Source organism: Pocillopora damicornis, chromosome 7, assembly GCF_964200805.1.
Source record: "Pocillopora damicornis chromosome 7, jaPocDami1.2, whole genome shotgun sequence".
NCBI classification, from domain to species: Eukaryota; Metazoa; Cnidaria; class Anthozoa; order Scleractinia; family Pocilloporidae; genus Pocillopora; species Pocillopora damicornis.
This window is the reverse complement of record NC_142676.1, coordinates 20,219,654-20,236,570: the sequence shown is the minus strand read 5'-3', so window position 1 is coordinate 20,236,570 and position 16,917 is coordinate 20,219,654. Positions and strand designations below refer to the sequence as shown.

At 36.8% G+C, this 16,917-nt stretch overlaps 3 protein-coding genes across 4 annotated transcripts; 2 read left to right on the top strand and 1 right to left on the bottom strand.

Annotated features, from left to right (window-relative positions):
• Positions 1–1,124: 1,124 nt before the first annotated feature.
• LOC113677464 (ATP synthase subunit s, mitochondrial-like) lies at positions 1,125–10,206 on the bottom strand. Of its 2 annotated transcripts, none has more exons than XM_089211148.1 (6): positions 10,091–10,206; positions 9,351–9,454; positions 7,441–7,479; positions 3,297–3,466; positions 1,985–2,135; positions 1,125–1,620 (listed from the first exon to the last, which is right to left on the bottom strand). In XM_089211148.1, the coding sequence occupies exons 1-6, from the start codon at positions 10,094–10,096 to the stop codon at positions 1,515–1,517; spliced, it is 576 nt and encodes a 191-aa protein (XP_089067274.1). In that variant the 5' UTR covers positions 10,097–10,206; the 3' UTR covers positions 1,125–1,514. The 2 variants fall into 2 exon arrangements, with proteins under 2 accessions (XP_089067274.1, XP_089067275.1); XM_089211149.1 differs by having other exon boundaries at positions 1,125–1,487.
• Positions 4,186–7,023, top strand: LOC113677462 (uncharacterized). The gene has a single exon (XM_027194275.2). It carries the CDS (start codon positions 4,269–4,271, stop codon positions 5,853–5,855), a length of 1,587 nt encoding a protein of 528 aa, XP_027050076.2. The 5' UTR covers positions 4,186–4,268; the 3' UTR covers positions 5,856–7,023.
• On the top strand, positions 10,204–15,864 carry LOC113677463 (pinin). The gene is made up of 8 exons (XM_027194276.2): positions 10,204–10,371; positions 11,261–11,371; positions 12,120–12,222; positions 12,566–12,657; positions 12,845–12,920; positions 13,393–13,548; positions 13,887–14,025; positions 14,384–15,864. The coding sequence occupies exons 1-8, from the start codon at positions 10,262–10,264 to the stop codon at positions 14,692–14,694; spliced, it is 1,098 nt and encodes a 365-aa protein (XP_027050077.2). The 5' UTR covers positions 10,204–10,261; the 3' UTR covers positions 14,695–15,864.
• The last annotated feature ends 1,053 nt before the right edge of the window (positions 15,865–16,917 follow it).

Here is a 16,917-nt window from a genome sequence, read left to right as displayed (position 1 = left end):
GCTTGAAACAAATTTAAGTTTAGACTATTTTGTCAGTTTTGTTTACCTAGCAAACCATGGCGTGTTTGGTATGTCTGTATTGTTACCAATATTGTAACACATATTATCAAAGTAATAAAGGATTAAAAAAAGAGAACTGAGTTCTTAATCCATTAATAGTCTCTTCAGCTTACATATGATTCCAACTGTTGAGAAATGGTCTGGCATCTTTTTTCACACCATTTCCAAGGAAACAAACAAAACTATTGATAGCTACCATCCATCAAAGAATGTTTGATATTAATGAAACCATTTTGAGCCACCCTAATTGTTTAGCCAGTGTAGACTCATTGACAAGTCTTAAGGGTTTATTCTTTATAAAATGGTTTGGTTCTCTGAGATTCATTTCTCTATTATCCAATAAATTTGTAGTTCATCATCACTCAATTTCCTTTTTTTGTTATTACTATTTTTTTGCAGAATTCCAAACTTGAGTATGATTAGCCTATAGCACATGGAGCTGTTTTCAGTGTTTAAAATCTGTATGGAGTCTGTTTGTTATGCAATAAAGATACTGGATGCTTTGAAGAATGGAACAAAAATTGACAAAGGAAACATTATGCCCATGAGAATGTACTTGTCCATGAAGGAGATCTTGAATCTTAAGGACACTGAAAGAACATTACACATTAGCTGAAGAAGAAAATTTTAGGAACATAAGAGCATGTTGAGTAAATGGAAAGAAATCCTTTTAGTATTGACACGAATGTCTACACCTTCCTTGAGATAAAATTGTTCCAAAAACTTGTTGAATTCAGTTTTCTAAAGAATGCTATTATAGTATTTCTCTCTCTCACTTGTGCTCAGAAGTGTTCTAAATTAATATTTAATAATAGTTTTTAATTATTATTCGCTCACTCCATGAGTGAATCTCAGTGGAACACAGAGCCTCTTAAGGGCTCCCAGGTTAGTATTAAACAAAATGCATTAAAAGTTTATAAAAATGAGGACAAATCTAATAGATATGAAGATTAGAAGTATGAACATTAACATACTTGTGATTGAAAAGAATTTGGGATAAGTGTTTAGTAAGTTTGAAGAGAAACGTAATGAATTATTTGGATGGAGCATCATCTAAATGTGAATAACAAAAAAGTATTTTTATTAGAATAAAAGCTGACTTTCATCACAAGTTGTGTCTATTTTGTGATAACAGTTACACAGTCATACAATGTGGCAATGAGTAAAAAAGCCTCTCTATTCAAGTTAGGTTTGTTGACAGTACTAAAAAAAGTTTAGGAAAGTTTACTTTGTGCCAACTTATCAAGTTTTGGTGTACTTCTTTTGATTCATGCGACAGCCAGGTTGGAGAGAGGGGCTGACCGTAAGTGAGAGGTTTCTTTGAGTTTCATTGCATCTCTCTTCTTATTCTTGTTTTCTTTTGATGTCTTTCATAATGTCCTTACTTCTTGATATCATTCTCAGCAGTTCTTTCACACCCTGAATTGCTAAATGGGGGTTAAATTTGTTAAAATTTATTCTTCAATGACACAGTCAGGCAGTCTCTTCTGTAAAGATGCAATGGTTTCTTCTCTTTGTTTAATCTTTGGTGTGTTAGTGAGGACAAGTTTTCTCAATTTTCTAAACAAAAAATTTAAAAAAATTAGAATAGAGGTAGCAGGATAAGTTGAGTAGGAAGGAAAAAAATAGTAAGAATAAAATACAGTATGATTCTACTAAAAATAATCTTCTGGTACCTACTGTTGATGCACTACGAAGAGAGCAAAAAATAAATTTATTTTGATTTGCTATTAGCTAAGTCTTGCATTTTTTTATCTTGAGGTGTAAGTACCCTCAAAGATTTTGTGTACCATAACCCTTCTTGTAACTGAATAATATCATGGACCCCTGCCCACCACAATTGCCTCAGGTATCCATTGATTCTCGCATACCTAGCAAAGGATTTAAATTAAGTCTGTGACTGATAAGAATAACTTTCACTTACTTTAGTTCAAAGAGTGGTGATATATCTGATATGGCAACACAGTTCCCAATGTCCAGCTCTTCCAAACTTTCTTTCACAGGAAGAAGTTTGTTCATGTTGGTTACATACACACAGCTGTTAACATTCAGAAGTCTTAGATGCTGCAGTCCATCTGAAAGAGGTAATAATAATGATGATGATGATGCAAGCATGCTCTTAAAGAAAGAAAAGAACACAAGAAAATTGAGGGAAAATCAATGAGGAGACCATGAAAGAAGAGGTAATGAGATGAGGGAAAAAAAGCAGCCTGAGACAGTTACTTGATGTCAATTGTAATTTTAACAAAGGAAAACAATTTGGAAACATGGTGAATTAGTGGTCAGCATGAGGTCTGCACTTCAGATGCATTCTTGTGTAAGAGACTTCATCCTCACAGTTCTTCAGCCAATTTAGAAGTACAAATGGGCATTAGCAAACTACTGATAGTAGAAATTTTACCAACTGCCAAGAATAACCTGCAGTGGATTCCCACCCTTGTGAAAAAGAGCAGCCGTGCTCCTGGTGGCTTCACGTCCCTGAGACCAGATAAAGCCTCTGTGGCAATAATAGCCACTAGGCTTTTAAGAATAGCCCTTTACATCCTAACATCAGGGTACATATTCTCCATACAGTTCTTTATACATTTCCTAAGGTGCTCACTAGGAGAAATTAATCAATGATCTTGAGCTTCTCCAGTTGGCGATCATATCCTTTGTCCTTGTGACCTTAATGTGTGATTTATGGGAGGTATTGTAAGGAGAAGTTAGATACCAATCACCCTTAGGGGTGAAAGGGTTAAAAAAAGGTGTTAACAAATTAAAGGGGTTGAATTTATATACAAGTACAGGGCGTGAAATTAATTCTTTTTCTGATAGCCACTTGGCTCCTAAATTGTTCAAAGTGGTAGCCAATTCAAAAAATATTTTTCGCCATTTCTAAGACAAACAAAACCTTTTTTACGCTGTCATCGTTCTAGAAATTAAGTCAGGGAATAGATATTTAACGTGCTACAAAGTGGACACTAGGATGGATGATATGCAACGTTTAAGCTCAGCTAAATCCAAGATGGCGTCTAGTTATCGATCGAGATGCATGTGCTGCGTTTTGGAAAAAAAACTTAACGAGGAAGTTTGCCGCGGATTTTTCTTTGCAAATCTTTTTAATTCACTGTATCTCTAGGTAAGGTTATGATGAAACATTCTAGTCGCCAATTTGGCGACTACTTTTAAGGATTTGGCCGCCAAAGTGAAAAATTTAGTCGCATTGGCGCCCTGTAAAGTAATAGTAGTAATACCAAGGTGCTGAAGACCTCCAGTGGTTACACTTATTCCTTTAGCACTGATTGCTTCAAGAAAAAACTTCCCCTTGGGCCCATCTGGTATGGCATTATAGTTCTGGATCCATTTTTCAAAATTCTTAAATTTGACAGCTCCTCCACAACGTAGTATCCATTCAGCTGCTACCCTAAAACAGCAACAATTATGTAGTGAATGTTTGTTTCCATGTGGAGCCATGAAGCAAATACCCACTGCAGTAAAATTACTATTAAAACACTCATCAAAACTTAGAGTTTGCAAATGAAACAGCATTCTTTAGCTAACTGGAAAGGATACGATTCGTGAAAAAAATCTTCTACTACTAGCATTACAAACCTGAAATTAGAAAATTTCTTATCTGTCTCATGCAAATATCAGACGTCCATTTATTGAAAACGAGGGCTTACGAAAGTTTGGAATTGCAAATTAATTCATGACCTCTGAGAAAAATTATGTCAGATCAACTGGCTGTGACGCAAATAATGTGATCTGTCATCTTAAGTTGTCGTCCAGATTCTTAATGATTGACAGATCAATTCGCTCTCAATAACTACAATAAAATAAAAACGAGAGATAATTTAACAGTAAATAAGGAAACCTTACGAGGTATGAAGGATCGCAATTTCAGGATCATAGTGTTCGAAAACTACATAAATTTTTTGGTTAAGTTAAAAAAAAATAGGCGAATCACCCGCTAAAAACCATTTTTACCGATATCTATTACTTTTAATTTCTATGTCTCTGTAAATTTTACGTGAAATGTCACGGTTTCCTACAAACGCTTACACGGCACTAGCACGGAACTGGGTAAATGCTGCGCATGTCCTCTTTTTAAAAGAAAGGGTGCGGCTTAATAACGTCAGGTGACACGCGAATTGTCCAACTCAGATCTAACTCTTGCTTAGGTGAAAGTGAAACTACATGGTAAAGATTCGTATACGGGGAAACTCATGAAAGGTTTGAAACTTCGAGCCATGGACAGCGGAGATGTACTTGGCAACGATGGACGTAAAGCTTTGAACGCTTGTGTTAAGGTTCAGACCTGTAGTATTGAAAAACTTCAAGAATACGATAAAAAGACTGCTCTTGGACGATTGAGGGGTTGTTACGGAGGTGTTTTTCCACGCGGATTTGAATCGTGGCTTCTATTTGACCCATTCAAGATCTATGATGTTCGTAATGGACATAATATTTCGGAGATAAAAGGATATTACATCAGCGTAATTCATCAAGCTCTTCTTCATTTTGACAAGATGAAGTACGTCGAAAAATATCTTAACAAGGAGAACCCAGGAAGAGAAAATTCTGTTGCAACTATCGAAAAACGAAGAGCTAATGTCTCCAGAGAGATTGAGGAAGCCGAAGTTAACCCTAATGGACAACGCAAGTATTCTTGGATTATAGCGCAGCGAAGAGTTAGGGATTGTTTCGCTGGAAACTTTGCCGGTGATGTGGGGCTACTGAAACACAAGGTTGGAGAGAGGTACTCTATCAATGACATTTTTAACGCCGTCAGAGCGATTGATAACGAAGGGCTACTACTCAAATATCCAGAAGATAAAGGGGATGGATCCAAAGAATTAAAGAATGCAATCGAGGCAAACTGGGAGGAACTTACGAGAGAGTACCAGGATGCCAAAGAAAACCCTTGTAGGCAACGTAAATATTCCCGCAGTGATGCTGAACGTCGGGTAAGAGACTGTTTTGCTGGTACTCTAAGAGAAGATACTGATATCTTTCCTAATATACGAAACAGCCGAGAGGCCACTTTCAATATTTTTGACATAAAGTCTGCTAATGATAATTTTGATGAGAAAAAGCTGCTTGACAAATACCCAAAACCGGGACAAGGCGAAGACGAAAAGAGGAAAAACGTTGATGATCAAAGGGCTGGCATTCTGACGGAATATGAAGAAACCATCAAATTGGTAACGATGAGCTATGGAACTGGGTTTCTCATCGGCAATGGTTTGACTATTACTAATGAACACGTGATCCGAAGATATCTTAATGATAAAGAGAGGTACGGACTCTTCGTTTCTAATGAACTCATTCACTGCCTGCCCACTGAAGTTGTTTTTGTTGATGATAAAAATGATTTAGCTTTACTAAACTGCCCCAATCTTAACTTGAATGACATTGAAATTCGCTCATTTAATTTGTGTGGTGTAGACTTACTAATAGGCCAGTCAGTTTTTTGTTTTGGCTACCCACCTACCCATATGGGAGAAACAGCACTTTTTGTGGAGGGAAAGGTGGCTGGGTACAAGAAAGAACTCTATAAAGAGCCACTGGTGACATTAAATTGTGCACTCAGGCCTGGTTGCTCAGGTGGTCCAGTTATGCGTAGGATCAAGGGTCAGATAGTGGTTCTGGGTGTCGTCAAAGAAATACACAAACAAGACATTTTTGAAGAAAATGAAAGAAATTTTATGGAAAATATGAATATGCAAGCAAATAATCTTTTGCTCCAAATGGTTCTGAAATTCATAAAACCATTGATAAAACTTATATATTTAAACTGCACTATGCCTTGACTTCAACACATTCACCTTTTAACTTTATCAATGTTATACCAGCACGAAAGGTGAAGAAACTACTACAAGGCATTGAGGTAAAGATGGCACGTGTCCCAGCACTGTAAACTGGAGTTAATTTGAATCAATTCTCTGCTTTGTTGAACAAAGGAGTACTTCACTAAGTGATACAAGTGTTAGTAACTTGTGACATGTCGTTACTGTGTAACATTATGAAAATAGGTGCCCTCTTTTGGTGGGGTTTTACCAAGTTAGTTTTGTGCTGTTTGTAAGTACTGTAAGTAGGTGCCCTCTTTTGGTAGGGTTGTTTTAACTTAGTTTTGTACTGTTTGTAAGTACTGTAAATGTAAAGTGCCCTCTTTTGGTGGTGTTTTATTAAGTTATTTTTGTACTGTTGGAGGGAAAAACAGTAGTAATCACAGTAATATTCACAACGAGTTTCCGAGAGTTTTTTTTTTCCTGACAGCATTATGATTCAGCTGAACAGAAGTCTTTGTGATTTTAAATTACCAAATGGTACCTTTGAAAAAAATTGAGCTGAGATGTCTAGAAGATGTACTTTTTTCTGTAATGAGCATGGGTAACGTCTCCTACAAGATCCAACCTCAGATTTGAGGTTTGCTTGCTTGTGGAGAGCTTTTTTTTTCCTTTGTCCACAGCCTTGAGGAAACAAATACATGTAACACCACTGTTTATTCCACAACCAAGGCCAAAATTGTCATATTTCTTATTCTATTTACTTAAATAAATTTACTGCTATACTTAAAAGTGTCCTAAGCACAGGGTAAATTAAAGGGTGCTGATTTCTATACTAGTGACTCAAGCACAGGTTTTTGAAAATATTGTACTCAGTTTCAACAATAATGAAATTATCACATAACATTTCTATATGCAAAATAGGAGGTGGTGTGACCGAGTGGATAGGGTGTTAGACTTGTAATCTGGTGGTACCAGGTTCAAGTCCTCCATCCTGCCATTCACTGGAATTGTTCTCAGTCACCCTAAGTCTAACTCCTCGGCTGCACTGTGTAAATAGCCAACTGGTCTGCCTCCTGCCATTTGGGATTTTCAAGCACTTTATATTTATTTCAGTCATTGTAAAATGCTATTGGATAGCGATGGAAATAGTACAATATAAATAAAGAATTATTATTAAGTATTTTAAAAATCTGTTTCTGTGTTTATGTGAAAGTGAAGTTCACCAGGGTTGAATTCTTCAGGGTATAGCTTGATAGAATTATACCTACATCCCCTTGCTACCAGTGTAGTGAACTTGATATCCTTCTACTACACACACCAAAAGCTTGTCACTCATTCTACAACTAATTCATGCATTTATTTGCTGTTAAGTCAAATGTATCTATTTAGTATCTAACCCTCAATCAATCTTTTCTGATATAATCAACTTCTTAGATTCCCATGACATTTGCAACAACTTAAACGAAATCACTTCTGATCTTTTAAGGTATTAATATCTATTACATTCCAGTTCATAAAATTAGTAGGGATAACATTTCTAAGGGATCAAGTTTGCCAGTAGAATCTGTTCCCAGTCCCATAAAATGACTTTTATTGCTTACAGTACCTGTCAGCTCCAAATTCTTTAATTCGTCCTTCATCAACTCTGGAAGAGATTAACAAGTTACACAGTATTATTCCTAGATGGTTGAAGCTTTTTCCTTAGCAACTCAGTCTTAAGTTTTAAAGCTTCAAGAGTACAATAAGAAAATTGAGACATATCAAACTCATTTAAATCTTAACCTGAAATATTTTTGCAAGTATGGAAAGAGGGTCCGCAATAGGGTTCTTCAATCTGGTAATTCTGACTATAATTTTCTATCAATCCCATAATCCTTATGGTTTATACCGGCCAATTCTGATCCCGATCATGGATTTTTTCTCAGTCCATTGCCTCGACTTAAGAGAGCCTTTTCAGTGGGTAGTGATTTTCTCAACCAGCATTGATCCATTGTAGTCTTTGCTCACCATAAGGCATAAGTTTATCACTTTTCACCAAAATAATAATATTGTTCATTTTAAAAGTTGGAAAAGTTTGCACAATTACATGCACTAGTCATGGTAACCACTTCCTTCCATTTAACTTTGATCACTTATTAGTAGAGAGAGCTCAGTATCAAAGAACTAAATAACGATGTCAACAAGTGCATAAAACAACAAAAGGTGACAGCAATCCCATAGTTCCATTATGAGGGAAATAAAGGAAAACTATCTGAACACAATTCTGCTGATGAAGCGAACACTTCTTCTGAAGCAGAACACTCTTCTGAGGAGAAAAACAGCAAGACTGAATTTCTCTCTGAGCAAGGTATGGCAGGAGAGTTCCAGATCTTTCCATCTTTGTTTCCTGTCTGACAGAGTGCTGATGCACTACTGCAACAAATCTTTGCACTCAGTCCCCTCCCTTCTGTACACTCTGTGGTGCCATTGGTACGGGTGGTAATGGTTGAATTATCAGTATGGCCAACATGATCATGGCATGTCCAGGTCAGGATACCAAGAATTTGAATTCGTAAAATAATATGCCACCCAATGGGTTGTCTCTTTAAGCCTTGTTTGGCTGCATTTCCAAGGTTTCTTGCATAATCTAACATCATGCAAAGTGTATCTCTGTGACACACAATTAAGTGAGTAATCTCCATGTCTAGTGTAATCGTGCTTGTGGGGAGTAGTGAAATGCAATCCCCTAAAAATGATTGTGTGGGCTAGGCTTTTTTAGACTTTCATGGAATTTGCCCTTCTTGGTTTGTTTCAGTGATTATTTCCTGAATCCTGCCCCTCAAATCACCAATTCCCATGTCCTGTTCATGATAACAATTCCGCATTTAGCTCCCTTCTCATTCTAAAAAACCCAGCAAAATGTACCTGAAAACCAGCTGAAACCCAGCCTTTAAATAAAATCAATCCCAGATCCTGAAAAACCTATTGGGGACCCTCCACATAAGCACATAATTAAAGGGTCACTTTCTTGGGACTGCAACATGTCAACATATCTGTATAATTTCATAAAAGAGGTTATGGTTATTCATCATGGTGAATAACAATAAAAGCTAAGTTTTTTCATTTGTCTCGTGATGTAGTCACATGTGATATAGATTGCAAAATTTTGACTGCATACTGCTAGTCTTCTTCAGGTGATGAGGTCGTGATCTTATAAAGTATGAATCACTCAGTGATTTGCTCCCTCAGTGGTCAGCAGACCACCAAGGGAGCAAAACACTGAGTGAAACCACAAGGATCGAAATGCACCATTCAGAGCTGTTGAAAAACAACTAATCACAGCTGAGCATCATGCTTTATAAGATCACACATGACCAGTCGACCTCATCACCTGAAGAAGACTAGTAGTATGTAGTCAAAACGTTGCGATCTATATCACACGTGACTACATCATGAGACAAATGGAAAAACTTAGCTTTTATTTTTATACCTGTATAGGCTGACAAGTAATTAGTTATTTTGACCCATAATATTTACCTGTTGAAGACAAAGTTAAGCCATGTGTAGAATGACCTTTTGCCAATGCTTCCAGTTATTCCTTTGACAGCTACATTTCTCCAAGTTCTAAGTAACGTAGGATGCTTAAGAAACAATCAGTTTAAGGTTAGGAACTATCATCTTGGTACATAAAGTTCTCCAGTACTTTTTCCATAGAATATGATATTTTAAGCATAAATAGTCCTAACTCATGATTGTGATTGTCCAAATTTTTGCATGAAGATGAAAGAATATAGCATCAGTATCATCCACGGCAGTGTCTCATACTGAATGTGATTAAATCCTCAATTTACACATCAGTAATCTCCTAGTTAGATAAGGGATGAATGAAAAAAAAATTATGTAGACAAATAAACTGCTGCATGTTCATTGAATCCAATTGCCGATATTTTTTTCCACTGCATGAGTATTTGAGGATCAAAGTTTTTATTTTCATGTTTTAGCAAGTCCCTTTCATGTACAAGTCTTAAGCCTTCTGATCCTCATATCTTTGTGTACTGTCATCCCAATAAAAGATCATGTCTTTTGATAGGTAAAATAGAATTATCCATGTTCCTTCCAACTCTTTTACTTAGAGCTTGCAATTTGGCTAGTATAGCATGGTGTTATGTTACAGCTGTATGTGGGGCCACAAATATAGTTATCGTTTTCAAATGATATTCCTGAGGTAGCTATGAGAAAAATAAGCGCTAATTCGAAGAACCATAACTATTACCTACATTCATAGCACAGAAGTGGAAACCCCTTGGATGCAGCGGACACGATTATACTTTTCTACAAGGCGTTCCTTGAGGATGGAAAAAACAATGCAAATAAAGACTGGAATTAGTACGCCGCTGACCAAGGGACATCACGGTTCCTAGTAGACACGCGACCTAAGTAGTTGGAAGATGGCGACTGTGGCGGAGCTACAACGTGACTTAGAATTAGCGAGGGAAGGGCTGAAATCTGTCGATGAAAACATCAAGAAACTTACTGGTAGAGATCCTTCGGAGTTCAGGTAATGCAGGTGGTTTTTCAATGGACGTAATGAACAGCGAACATTGTTGTGCGAATAGTTTCCTTAAACTTAAATGCATCGAATAGTCATTGCTTCTGCCTGAATCTCTTTGTTTTCACCGTTCATTCATTCGTGGAGCTACTGTTTTTAAGAAGCTATAGGTTAATCACCATAAATGGTTGCTTCCTTTATGCTACCAAAGGTTAGTATGTTTTCTGGATACAGGAAGTCGTTAGAAATGTGAATTCAGCTGCAGCTGGTTGTCGAAAATAAACAGCTGCTGAAACCGTTGAATCATTTCCCCGTCCCGCGAGAGATGCAAACATAAGTTTATCAGCCTTTAGACCATGATAATATCTCAAAGAGTGGCTATGTTAGGCACAAGCTTCCATGTAATCATTGTTAATGAAATTTACTTGAGCAAAAATTTGTCGATTAATTAAGTAAATTGCAGGAAAACCCATACACTTGACAACCTTTAGGCTACGTAACAGAGGTCTTGTTAGCCCCTCAAGTCCTAGATTTGTTTTATAAATCTCCCTTCTAGCTGCTAGAGTGCATGAGAATGTACTTTTATATCAAGTGAAAACTATCTACCTGATGTTTGTTAAATTCTTGGCCCTTCTGTGCTGGATGATAAACATGGATGTACACATAAAAAAAACCAAGTATTTCCCATGAGGAGTCAAACTGCAGCCTAATTCCTGATTTTGCTTTTCAATTTTTTATCAATCAAGTTGCAGACAACTGATTGATCAGTATAGTTATCGGAGAAAAGCATCCTACACACAGTATTTGTAGGATCAGCAATATTAAAAGTGATTTATGTGTAGATAGTGTCAGAAGAATGATGAACCGTTTTAAAACAGAATGTGATGCTTTGACTCAGGCCAGCGGCAGGAAGGCGAGTGTCACTGAAGAGAGACTTCACAGAGAGGAACATTGGACTTGGACAAGGGCCGGCAGCTAAACGACGTGATTCAACTGGTGCACCGGGAAGGTAAGTCCAACCAAGGTACATCTACATGTATAAAGGGCTTTCAGTAAGAGTCGCTAGTCAGCCAGAACTGCAAGCTAGTCTGATATCTTAAGTCAGGAACTTTCACTTTTTTCTACCATGATTGCTAGTGAAAAATTGTACAGTTTTGGAAGCATATAGCCATTTTCCAGTTATAAGTAGAATTAAGTGCATTATTTACCAGTTACAGGTGTAGCCAAGTCTTAGGATTCCATGTTCAAAATGTGCTTTGAGGTCTGTGTGAACTTTGGAATGCTTAGGACATCTTTGTTTCCCTAGTCTTGTGTTCAATCTGATTAACCAGCATGGCTTTCAATACAACCTGGCTGACTACTATTTCCAACCTGGCCTCTACTTCCAAACTTATTGACAGTGTTCTTCTCTAGAACTACATGAGTTATTTTTGTTGGAATATCAAAAGCAATATAGAATTGTACTGGTTTTGTACCACTTGGTTCTCTGGTAGGCCTTGAATATTTGTGTTATTTTAATGTAGCTTAAGATATGTATTTTTCTATCTTGGGAGGAAGAAAGATTATTATTATTATTATTATTATTATTATTTTTGAATTATTATTATTATTGTTTTTAGTTACACTATTGTAATGTGGGTGATTCTGAAGGCCTTTTTCTGTTATGCCTGCTAAGATAGTTTAGTTTGGAAATTTCCCATTAAATACAAATATATGTGAACTTGATTTAATTCCAGATATCTGTTTTATTTTTTCAGACTCTGGAGCCGAGTGGTGAGAACAAGGACTTCACAAGAGCTGACCCGCCCTTCCTCACGTCTGAATAGTGAAGGCGAAGAAGATGAGGATGATGCAGATAAGGTAAATGTAAATGATCCTTTTTTGTTAAAGCCTGGAAGATTGAATCTCAAAAGTCGTCATGATATTATCTTTTAATGCAGTGAGAATGTGATATTTTGATTTTGTTCAAAATTTGCAAAGCAATTTGCAAAATGATGTACTATGTGAAGGGAACTCTAAAACATTGATTTGGAAAGATAAGGAAAAAAGCTAATAGCAGACCAAAGACAAAGAAAGGATTGGGATGGCATCGGCTAAAAAAGATGAAAACAGCTTTCAGTTTGAACAAAATATTCATGCTGTTTTTTTTTTTTCAATTTTTTTTTTAGTTGTCTTGTTAACACAATGATTTTGTTTCTTGTAGCCTGCTATCCAGTCCTCAGTTGTAGCCACACCCACACCATCTCGCCTCAAGAGAGACACCATCACAAAAACAGATGACAAAACAAAGTCAAGGTCAGTTGAAAATCACCAATTATTTGGCAATTGTTTAATGCTGTCAAGTTTTTTTTTCCTTGTTTTATTTTTTGTGTTATTTTGTGAGTAAAAGTCATCATTTCTGTAAGGTGTGGAACTTCTGGTTAGCTGATTGTGGTTCATTTTAGCTGATATGAGACATCTGAACTTATTTGTTTCTTTTCAGAAATAAGAGAATGTTTGGCATGTTGCTTGGAACTCTACAAAGGTTCAAAGATGACAGTGCTCAGAAAACAGATAAGGTAATTTCATAAAATTCGCCAAATTTGAGATAAATATCTCTAACCAAAACACTCATGTTTTCATAGATAGTCAAGCTTTTTTATCGGTTATGGAGTGTAAAAGTGACTGTCATAAATTTATTATTTATTGAGAAAAAAATTGGTGTTGCTTTCATTCATTGCTTTACCTCCCCCTAACATCAGTATACATATTCTTTACACATTTCCTAAGATGCTGACAAGGAGAATATGTTCAACAATCAAGAGCTTCTTTAGTTGGTGATCATTTTCTCTATTCTTGTGACCTTCATGTTTGATTCAGGGGTGATATTGTAAGGAGAAGTTAGTTGCTAATCACTCTTGGGGGTTAAAAGGTCAATGCTTTCTCTTCAAAATGGCCAACAAACACATCCTAAATTTGTCCATAAGAAGAACAAAATAGGACAAACCAAATCTAACCTGGAAGGGATTTCTGCTGTTTTATTTTTGCCAGGAAATAAGGAGAGAGGAAATCAATAAAAAGCTTGAAGAAGCTGAACAGAAAGAGAAAGAAGAACTGTCATCTCAAAGAAAGGAGTTATTCACAGAAAGAAGAACAAAACAAGCAGCACTTAGATTGTTACAGAGAAAAGTTGATATGGCTGAATTGGTAGGAAAGGAAAAAAATCCTGTTCCAAACTCGAGACTTTTTTTAAGATTTGATCTCCCTATAAATTTACAATGGTTAACTGATTTTCTCCTTTGGCATATTGTAATACACTCTTTTTAAGAAAGAAACTGTTCTGGTTGAAAGAGGGCTATTGCAAAAATGGAAATCCACAGTTTTTTTTTTTTTTTTTAACTAACATTGTTGCAAGAGTTGACTGGGAATAAAGTTGACCACCTTGATGCTAGTCATCCAGATGAAGACACCTTTGCATCTTACTCAGTAATTGGCAGGTGTCCAATCCCTAATCTAAAGAAATCAATTGTTTTCTTTTTTTGCAGCAAGAAGAATGGGATAAACATGGCGAAAAATTAAGTCACTTTATCATGACCAAAGCCAACCCTCCCATCTTCTACCTTCCAGCCAAACACAATGATAAGACACAGAAACTCCTGGAGGAATCTACAAGAACTGTGAAAAGTAATCTTTTTGCTATTCTCCCATTATGATTTTCTCTCACTAGTCTTTAAGATGACTTCCTTGTTTCAAGTAGGAGACACAATGGCCAAATGTTAGCAAGCTGGGCTCCATATTGAGAGGGCCATGTCAGATATTAGGGTGTAGAGGGTTAAAGACCTCCTAGTTCTCCATGTCAAGAAGGCACTGCTTCAGTATCATACCCTAATTGGTTTGTGGAACTTAATTCCACCAACCCCTGTCTCCATTTTGAAGAATCAAAGAACAACATGTGGTGCAACCGAAACAGCACACTATGGTTTAGCTTTTTGTTGACCCTACAGTCACCACCAAACACTTACTGTTTAACTGTTGTTTTCAGGAGCAATGGCTAAAAGAAGAGCAGAAATAGAAGAGGAACAAGAACTAGAGGAAGAGCGAATGAAGAACACCAGGTTGTCTGTATCTAATGAGGGTGAGATTGAGAGTAAGGGGGAGAGAGTTGAAAGCACAGACGGTGGTAGGGATGTGGAAATGAAAGAAGAGAGTCAAGAGGAAGTACCTGGGAGACAAAGAAAGAAAAGTGAGGGTAGAGATCCTGAGAATGGGGTTAAAGAGGAGAGGAATATTCAGGAAGAGAGACACGCTGTAGGGGTAGAAAACATGGAGGAAGATGTGGGAGAGATAGACTAGTTGTAAGTCAGATAAGAGAATGTGACTTTTTGAAGCTGAGCCGAGCTAAAAATACAAGAATGGAGGTTAGTTTCCCTTGCATACCATCCCTTTATGGTCAGAATTAATTATAGTTAATTCTATCCTTTTGCACCACATGTCATATTCCCATCTGTTCTCTTTGGTTTTATTTTTTTATTGTTACTATTAATGCATACTGGAACATCTGTCTTACAAATTCACTTCAATCCTTTTCCTGGCTTGTCTACTAAACTTCGACTGACATTTCATTAAAAATTTTCCCTTTAGTGACTAAAACTAATTAAAATTGATTTTCCAGTTCAAAGACTACTCGGAGTTAAATTGAAAAAAAAAGAACCAGGAGAAAAAGTAATTACACCCACAACACAAATAATGACTAAGGAATATTGTGACACAAAATTCTCTGGATCACAGAACAAGCCACACAGTGGCCATATAACTTGTCTCTAGATGTGGAAGATAGCATGCTTTGGGCTTCTTGGTTACAGAATTAGAAAGACTAGGTTCTTAGCTGTCACAGGAAATTTTTGGGTATAAATTGAACTGAGGGGATAAATGGATAAGAAGGCTGGCTTCTACAACTTAACTCTCTAGGAGATTTCTGCAGCAGATTTGGTGAAATGTAAGGTGATCAATTATTCATGGTTGACTTATATCTTGTGGAATTTTACCCTTTGTTGTCCCTGTTTGCTCAGCTTATAGGAAGGCAGTATGCAAGCTTTGGAATGAATGTTGTAAGTGATTTCAAGTGGATTTTGTAGAGATTTCTAAAGAGGCAGACATAGAGAGACTTAGATTTGTGTAAGCATTTATGGAAGCCTTTCAAATATTTCATTTTTGACTTCTATTTCTTTCAATTTTGAGTTCTAGCTTTTAGTGACATGCATTGTAAGTCACCTTAAGTTTACAGTTGTGAGTGTGTTTGTTTAAGAGGTGCAACCATCATCAATGTGACGCACTTCATTGAAGAGGACTTCCATCTTCGACCATTTCGTGTTTGTTTTGTAATCTGGCTTATCAATAAAATGCTGTGTAATAATCCTTACCTTTTTTATGTTGAAAGACAATGTTGGATATTAGTATTAAAGGTTTGCAAAGTCATTTGCTTAATTCTTTTGAATGAAACTGTAATAAACTATTAATATTTAATTGTTGTCTTCTTGTGTTTGGAGATTGTCCTCCAGTCCCATCCTAACCTGTGAGAAGGCCTTTGTTATTAGCACTGCGGCACAAGGGTTTCTTTTCCGACATGGAAGTTTGAGTCCTAACAGTTCTGGGGTAACTTCACAAGACAAGCTGTATAAATTGCAAAATAAAGCAACTTGCGTTAAGCAATTCTCAAATTATGACGCTGATGCTGACCAAATATTAGAAATTTGGGCGTGGAAAAATTTGTATGAAACATTGTGTTGTCAGCGGAACATACAAAAGGCCACCATGGCATTTAAATGCCTACTTGTATACTTGAGTTATCTCCGGACAAGTAAATCTCGAGACTCTCTGAACGCATTACAAGCTGAGGGACTTTGAGAACAAACTTGGTAGTCAATTACCACGCACAAAATATTAAAAAATATGTTAATAATGGTGCCACATTTCGGAATAGCTTTCTTGCGAGGCTCTGAGGTGCGCGGAATCCCTCGGGTCTTTCATACGGGAGGTCAGCAAAGCCCTCTATGGCCCGGCAGTCATTGATATTTACCGGTAGTGTAATTAATATTATTTAACCCTTGAGTAAAGCGACTTGACAAAAGGTCTGGAGTGAAGGGTTTAAGCCCTCTCCCCTAATTGTCTCCAGTCTTCGCTTGGGTGAGAAACGCGCCTACTGCAGCACTAATCATGATCATGATCATAAATGAACTCCCATACCCAGGTCAGCATGCCCAGCAGTCTTCTCCATTTCCTTTCAGCAAAGGAAAAGAGTGCCAAAGTCACATGAAGGCATGGAAAGTGACTTACTCTGTACGTACTTCACACTCAGCTCAAAGAATTTAAAAAAAGAATCCTTCACAGTTATTCGCAGGCAGCTAAGGTCGTCGGGGAGAGGAAAGGAAGGTTAACGAAATAAAAGTTACTGGGTCATTGAGACGTAGATACCCCGTAAATTGGCTTCTTTAAAGGTAAAATTTCCGCACAGCCCCATACTATTGTTAAACAAATCTGTTTTCCCAATGGAAATGTATTGTTTTTGTCTTTGTTTTC

What these genes read in the sequence shown, in the direction of transcription:
- LOC113677462 (XM_027194275.2), top strand. Translation starts at nt 4,269, where the DNA reads ATGAAAGGTTTGAAACTTCGAGCCATGGACAGCGGAGATGTACTTGGC.
- LOC113677464 (XM_089211148.1), bottom strand. An exon ending in TGGAGGTCTTCAGCACCTTG is followed by an intron (nt 2,136 to 3,296) that starts GTATTACTACTA and finishes TACCTCTTTCAG; the next exon opens with ATGGACTGCAGCATCTAAGA. An exon ending in TCACCACTCTTTGAACTAAA is followed by an intron (nt 1,621 to 1,984) that starts GTAAGTGAAAGT and finishes TTTTTTGTTTAG; the next exon opens with AAAATTGAGAAAACTTGTCC.
- LOC113677463 (XM_027194276.2), top strand. Translation starts at nt 10,262, where the DNA reads ATGGCGACTGTGGCGGAGCTACAACGTGACTTAGAATTAGCGAGGGAA. An exon ending in GATGACAAAACAAAGTCAAG is followed by an intron (nt 12,658 to 12,844) that starts GTCAGTTGAAAA and finishes GTTTCTTTTCAG; the next exon opens with AAATAAGAGAATGTTTGGCA. An exon ending in ATCTACAAGAACTGTGAAAA is followed by an intron (nt 14,026 to 14,383) that starts GTAATCTTTTTG and finishes TGTTGTTTTCAG; the next exon opens with GAGCAATGGCTAAAAGAAGA.